At 25.4% G+C, this 7,608-nt stretch overlaps 2 protein-coding genes across 2 annotated transcripts in view; both read right to left on the reverse strand.

The window, feature by feature from the left end:
• The window catches only part of LOC119675617 (sodium-coupled monocarboxylate transporter 1-like), a 6,550-nt gene extending 2,130 nt beyond the window's left edge, over positions 1-4,420 (reverse strand). Inside the window, exons 1-7 of the mRNA XM_038086822.1 lie at positions 4,155-4,420; positions 2,569-2,621; positions 1,779-1,885; positions 1,597-1,714; positions 1,116-1,183; positions 276-427; positions 8-26 (exon numbers count right to left, since the gene is read on the reverse strand). Coding sequence (XP_037942750.1) covers positions 8-26; positions 276-427; positions 1,116-1,183; positions 1,597-1,714; positions 1,779-1,885; positions 2,569-2,621; positions 4,155-4,378 — 741 coding nt within the window. The 5' untranslated portion in view covers positions 4,379-4,420. The remainder of the gene's footprint in view (positions 1-7; positions 27-275; positions 428-1,115; positions 1,184-1,596; positions 1,715-1,778; positions 1,886-2,568; positions 2,622-4,154) is intronic.
• A 1,743-nt stretch (positions 4,421-6,163) lies between these two features.
• On the reverse strand, positions 6,164-6,992 carry LOC119685483. Its single transcript, XM_038099770.1, has 3 exons — positions 6,837-6,992; positions 6,647-6,774; positions 6,164-6,576 (listed from the first exon to the last, which is right to left on the reverse strand). The coding sequence occupies exons 1-3, from the start codon at positions 6,956-6,958 to the stop codon at positions 6,308-6,310; spliced, it is 519 nt and encodes a 172-aa protein (XP_037955698.1). The 5' UTR covers positions 6,959-6,992; the 3' UTR covers positions 6,164-6,307.
• Between the last annotated feature and the right edge of the window lie 616 nt (positions 6,993-7,608).

Below are 7,608 nucleotides of genomic sequence, written 5' to 3' on the forward strand. Positions count from 1 at the left end.
CGCGTACACGTGGATCCCAGGTGAAACTACAAAAATATAATATGATAGTTTTATTTTGCATAGTTTTTTTTATATTTTTTAATCAGAATAAAATAAATATATTTTAATATTTTTAATTTAGATTTATTATAACTCATAAGTATGTACCAAATAAACGAAAAATTTTTTTACTGTTTTATTGTTTTATGTTAGTTTTTTAAATCAAAATTATTTATCATACAAAAATGTACAAATTTATTACTATTATTATTAATGAGTGTACTTGGAAAACTTACTCAAAATTAAGGCGTCCACCCTCAAGTGCATTTTGCATCACATTACCGAGACCACCTATTTTAAGTGTGCCCAAAATACCAACTAAACTTACTGAGAATACCATTACTAAAGCTTGTACAACGTCAGTCCACACGACAGCTTTAATGCCGCCCTATAAATTTTAAATAAATATATATTGTTATTACTTCCAAATTGATTAATATTTTTGTTTTACAATATTTAAATATATATTTTTGGTATTAATAATATTAATAATATGTATTTTCAATAATAAATATGTCAGTAACAAATAGCATTCCCTAATACGAGTTAAAATATAAATATTTAACACCTAATTTAAATTTTTATACAGATAAGATTGAGTAGAACTTTCAAAAACCTATTCAGTATAACATTGCAGGTGGATCTGTTTTTTTATTAGAGATACTACAATGTATGTACTTGCAAAATTTTAAAATTAATATATCAATGACGACTTTTTTCGAAATAAACAAACAACGCCAATATATGCACCTCGTCAGACAATTTCCGGTCCATTTTTTGACATTAACGTTTCTAAATAATTCAGAATAACCTCACATGATATCATTCAGTATATACGCAAAAAGCCTGCTTTCACAGATCTGTCAGATATAAGAGCTACCTGAAAGTGTTTAATTTTCTCTGACGACAATAGTACTAATACATATTTAATAGAATGTGAAAGGTTATTATGTCTACCGCTATTAAAAACAAGACAGGTGATAAAAATCCGTTCTTAAACTAACATACACAATTACATTCTCTTATATATATTTAAAATTTATTTCAACAAATATATTTATATGATTTTTGCTTACCAACATTGTGTAGAAAACACAAATCGAAGAGATTATAGTATTTATAACGTGAATGTTGATGCCCGTAACTGAAAGGAGTAAATTTTGTTATCAGCGAAAAGTGATTATTTATTTAAATTATGTGTAATTAATAAACCCAAATATAGAGCATTTTTTCTTAATGAAAGAAGCTTTAGCTGCTAACTTGATTTCTAAAATTGATTATGTATATTTTTTTAAACTAATGTAAATATTTGTCTCAGGTGCGCATCTCTCTGGAACAGACACAAACAGAACTATCTACGCGGCTGTCTGATGCGCTATATTACGCTTAGGGCAAAAAACGAATTATTTACTTCCAAAAATATACTTTAATTAAAAAAAATTATAAAAAATTTAAATTCTACTTAAGTTTAATATTAATACTTACTTATATACGGTTATTATAAATTAGAAAATTTTGGATTTTATTTTAATAATAATAATTTGATATTTAGCATACCTTGGGAGAAAGCCAATGATGGAACAAACATGTAGACTGGAAGCATCAGTGCAGAATGAAAAATAAACGATATTGTTATCAATTGACGCACGTGCTTGTTGAATCGCATTTCAAGATACTGAATATTAAAATAGAATTTATATAATTTTTGAATGAATCTTATTTATTTCTAAGTTATTTACCTCATAACAGTTGGATATATTATTTTCATAAAACACCGGAATGATAATATAGCACAATATTGGAACAACAATAATCATTGATAATACCGCAATAAAATAGTGGATACCTTCAACATAAAATGATTTTTTTAAAGTATATAAATTGAAATAAATACTAATATTAATACAAAAACTAAATAACTTGTAATATCTATTATGCATTTATTGATTTAATGTATTTACAGTTAAATTGCAATAACTCTAATGATTGACAACTAACGCAGTATAAAAAAATAAAGTTTATTAGAATAAATCTATATGTTAATAACAAAGGTAAATTAAAATCAGTTTAATTATTATGTTTTTGTTTATCTTCTTTGTTTTCTTGTTAAGATTTGAATTCTTTTTGAATGTGTCCACGCGTATTGTAAACTTGTATTTTATCTATGACAACTATTTCTAAAAAGTAAACAACAATTAAAGAACAATTAATCTATATTAAACTATCCAAATTAAGTTTTACCATAGAATTATAATTATTTTTTACAGTATATTAAAAAACAAAAAGGAGATATTAGAACCAAAGCACATTTAATAAAAAGAAAACAAATAGTAAAATCAATTTCACGGTTGATTTTTTAAAAATATATACGTATACATTTATATATGTTGTATATATATACATATATGTATATACTATACTCAATAATTACAATAATCATATATCACAGATAACAATATCCTGTAAGCAAATATAGTACAAGTGATATAAATTTATATATAATATTTACATATAAAAGAAGCTTATTACCATATGAGTATGTTTCCGCAGGTATTGACATAATAGATATACCGGATAACTGACTATAAGTATACAAACAAATTTTTATATTATTTATAAATATTTATACTTAATATAATTATAAATTATAAAAAATAAATACGTAAAATGTAAATGTAAAATATTATATGTTAATTTTTTTGATGAAAGTGACTGAATAGAAGTTAGAATAGAAATAAAAAGATAACAACGAAAATTTTAGTTATTTTATTGAACTGATCATACAACGCTGTTTCGAGTATTGCCATCATCAGTAGTCTTTGGAGATATTCGAATTTTATTAATTAGTTTATAGTTCGTATATAATTTGTTTAGACTATAAGTGCCAGGCTTAGAACTTATGCCTGTCAAAGTAGAAGAGATGACTAATAGTGTTTTTCTAAAAGCAGCCAAGGCTACAAGTTTTTTATCATTCTTTTTTATCTTTTATAATATACAATTTTTTATAATATACATATTATCCGGAAACCATGACTCTATTTCTGTCGATTTGACAGAAAATTTGTGGTAACATAAAGCTCAATAAAACAACTCTGTCTTTAATTTGACAGTTAACGTTATTGTTGTAAATGACAAAGCCCGTAATAGTTAAGTTTAATGTAAATTTTTGTTTAGTGAAGCAATTATTATTTTATTGCACTTAATTCACATCATAAATGTTAAAAAGTTCTATAAATTTAATAAAAAGTAATATTTTAAAATAATAATAATTTCTTAAGCTTTGGCTATTTCAGTGTAATAAAACCGTGATTCTTACTTTACAGGATAGTATATAAAAAACATATTTAAAAAATAATGTTTTTAAAAAAAAATCTTGGGTTTTAGAAAACAAATCAATTATTGGAATAAATATATTTTAAAAAGGTACCTAATAGTTTGAATAAAATTTACTTAAAACTTCGAATATATTTGAAGTTTTGTCATTAATCCAGTCGGTGATATTTTTTAGTCCAAATGATTAAATGTTTAAATGATGTTGTTTTGCCATTTGATATCGAATAGCGATGATACCATTTAATCAGATCGGTTAATTATGTCATTTTTTAGTATTTTAATTTAATATTTGAGATTGTTGAAAACAAAAGTAAGATCACATTAACCAAAAACAAGCTGCACCTTTTGATTTTAACTAAACTATGAATATTATCGTTCCGTTTCAGTGAAATTTAATTTGCTTTTTGTAATTTGTTAATAATAAAATACAGTAAATTATTAAAACTACAAACTAATAAATTATAGCTTATGTTATTCAATTTATTTATATTAAGGCAGATAATCTTTTAGGGTTTTAAAAATAAAAAAAAAAAAAACTCTGCACTTGTTATAGTAAAATAATGTAACCATACATCAATTTTTGTTATAGTGATTTAAATCTGTATATAAATATTAAATTTTTCATAAAAATGTTTTACTGAAAAACTAATTTTATTTATAACTTTTATTTCCTTTTGTAATATTTTAATTTAGAAAAAGCAGAAAATCAAGAAACTGAAATATTAGTTTACACATCAAAAGACAGATACATAGGTAGAATAGATATATATAAAAAAACAAACCTTGCTACTAAGGATATAGCGATTGGTACAGTTTTCATTCTTTTTCCACCCATCAGATATTCATCGGTGGTGTTTTTAGCTTTCGAAAAGAAACCGAAATATACGCCAATACCAGCAGAAACGCACAACAATAACACAAAAACGACATAATCGGTGGTTCCAAAGGTAATATTTTTTACGGTCGTCACTGACACATGCACAATATTTTCGGTCGTACTTGACATTTTGAATATTTAAAGAAACTATATTTTCATTTAAAAAACTTAACGTATTTTTTTTTAAATCTTGATTTTGTTTTTTAAATAATTTTTTAAGTTCGTTAATCTAACAAATCTTTAATTTGATTACAGTTCTCTAAAATTTATTCCGATTACCCAAATTTTAATTTTTGATTTTAATTTACTATGTGTTCTTCGAACGCATTAATTATACTCAAGTAAAATCATTTTTGATTTAACTTAAATACTAAACGATTTTTTTTATTAAAATTATGATTTCATACAAAAAAATTCTTATCTTATATATCATAGAGATGTTATATATACACGTGCTGTTATAATATCATTATTGCTGTAGTATTAATGGAGCCGAATTTCACAGCAGATTTCTTATCTGAAGTTTGTCTATGAATCTCTTGTAGGAGCATCACTAGACTTTGTATTATATGATCTCTTCTTGTATTGGTTTAATTATTAAAAAAAAATACTCTGCTTTTGATTGATAAAATTTGAAGATAGTAACGTTGATTTTAAACGCATTAAAAGGTTATTTACTTCATTTCAAAGTAGCTGATGAGAAATTCTACCATACATCGAAGAGGGACGATGAGCTTTTCAGCTCATAAATATTGTGAGAACGAGTTAAAAAAAATTTGTGCCAAGTAAAGTTGGACTGATCATGGCACTACTGCAACAATTTGTCACATTTATTTGTCAATTATACTAGAGTTAATATTACTTCCTTTACTTACTTAGTTGGCCATTACAGACGTGAGTCGTACTTGACCACATTGAGTGACGTATTAATATTATATTTGAGTAATTAGAATATTTCCTATTAACTTCCTATTTAAACATGAAATTTTCGAACTGAAAGGTAGCACTTTAAAATAGGACTATTCAAATGTGATCGACAATTTAGTAAAGTGTTCTCTATCGCGTTTTCCACCTGCGGGTACCGAATCAAACGCCTTTCTAACCGGAGCACTTTCTTCCATTCGCACGACATTACCAAGTCAGCGAAACCACTGAATTTGTATGCGCTTAGCTATGTCAATGTGGCGGTATAGCCCATACAGCTCATCGTTCAAAACTCGTCGCTACCGTGTAAGGGATCATAAATCACTGATTTTGTATGCGCTTAGCTATGTCAATGTGGCGGTATAGCCCATACAGCTCATCGTTCAAAACTCGTCGCTAGCGTGTAAGGGATCATAAATCTTCAGAAGAATTTTTCTCTTGAATGTTCCTAACGCCTTCTCATCACTGTTGGTAATTGTAGAATAGAGTTGTAGATTTGTAGAATGTGATTTTTGTTTGTTGAGAGCTTTATTTTTCAATTGCCTATGTAGTCCGAAGTAACATCTGTTCGCAAGAGTGATTTCTCGTTGAACCTCTAGGCTGACGTCATTTTGGTGTTTGTTGTATATTGGTTTTTGTTAAATTCCGCGGTGATGCCTCTGATTCTTATTACTGTGAAGTACTTATGATTTTATTATATTTTAATAAAAAAAAATAATTAGTTAAATTCTTTTTAAAAAAATTTCTTTTATTGATTTTGAAAAATAAAAGAAATACTCATTTAATATTATTTTCTAAGACTATTGTTTATGTTATTCGCAAATTGAATAATTTTGTTTTTCATATATATTCATATAACATGTTTATATAGCATCATATAATTACGTTTGTGAAAAATAAATTAAATGCCTTGTTATATACGAGTGTTAATTTAATATTAACATTAATTAATTAACTTAAAAAATATTAAAGCGTGTTTAGTAACAAACATTAAATTTATTGTCACTAGAATCTTATATTATATTAATAAATTTAACTATATTTAAATTAATCAAAATTTATGGCATGATATTGTGACGACGTCTATCACTTTATGATGTATGATTTATTAAGAGATGAAGGTAGATGCCGGCTTTAGACATCTCCATTGGCGCCATTTTGTTTTTGATGCTGCGTTTTATCGATGCCTCCATTTTTAGCGTTGCTCATAATTATTGTTGCATTATTTTCGCCATTTAGAATCGGAGATTTTAAAGGCATTTCTTCCATTTCTATAGTGTCGAATTTAATGAATTTACGTACAATTGGTGTAAACAGTTTAGGATTAATTTTTTCATATTTATCTCTCTTCCAAAAGTAGCTTAAAGGAATTGCCACAACCCAAACAATTAAACCACCTAGAACTATATATATAAAATTTATATAATTATAAAACATTAATTATTTGTTTTTAATTATTAGATTTGAACTCACCTTTATACCAAAAGAAAGATATTTCAAATATGGAAAAATCTCTGTTACTTGTGAAGGCAGTTGTTACTAATGGATTTGGGGTTACTTCGAAATCTTCAATTTGTTTGGTGTTATTGCCATTTTTAGCTCTGTAAAAGTTTTTTAAAATAAATATATGAAAAGCACTTTTTAATTATACAAATAATTTTACATTGAGTTAAGAATAAAATTTAAGTTTTTAGCTTCACATTGATCTAATGTAGTTGGAACGGGATCATATTTTATAGCACCTGATTTAAGTCGAAATTGTGCAATTGTTATTATCCAGCACATAATGCCAATACTGATGATAATTGATGTAACAGCGACCTTTAAGATGAATATTAAATTTAAATAATTTTTTTTATATTATTAATCGTATATAAAAATAATTATCATATTATTAGGAGTATAGTTAATTGATTATTAAAATGGCTTCAACTAGTAAGTAACAATGCAATATAACATATGAATTCTGGATTATATATATAGAAATATATATAAATTCTGGATAATATGGGTAAACAGTATTCAGTTATTATTAAATTTAAAAGATATATATATATAAATATTTATTACTATTACACCATTAGTGGTATTGGAGTTATGTCTTATATTTAATTATTTTCAAATATTTATTTTTTTAAGACTGCAAGTACCAAGGGTTGAAGTCGTACTCTGCCAAATTTAAAGCTCAGAGTCAGCGCACCTTAACCAACTGACCCAAAGTGGTACATGATTCTATGTTCGAACTTGAAGATTTTTGTTAATTTGCTGTCTAAGTTCATTAAAAAATGTAGCATAATTGAATTAATTAATTATATATAATTTTTTTTTTTTAATTCTTAAATTTCAATACTATTCTTTTGCATAGGCATTATTTATTGTATGATATTATTTCTTCCTTGTGCATTAATATTTATTATTTTATGAAGTGTTTTTAT

Source organism: Teleopsis dalmanni, chromosome 2 (genome assembly GCF_002237135.1).
Source record: "Teleopsis dalmanni isolate 2A chromosome 2, ASM223713v2, whole genome shotgun sequence".
Lineage (NCBI taxonomy): Eukaryota > Metazoa > Arthropoda > Insecta > Diptera > Diopsidae > Teleopsis > Teleopsis dalmanni.

Coding starts and splice junctions, on each gene's coding strand:
- LOC119685483 (XM_038099770.1), bottom strand. CDS start 6,958: ATGTGCTGGATAATAACAATTGCACAATTTCGACTTAAATCAGGTGCT. Junction 6,775..6,836: donor AATTTTATTCTTAACTCAAT/GTAAAATTATTT, acceptor AAACTTTTACAG/AGCTAAAAATGGCAATAACA. Junction 6,577..6,646: donor ATCTTTCTTTTGGTATAAAG/GTGAGTTCAAAT, acceptor TTATATATATAG/TTCTAGGTGGTTTAATTGTT.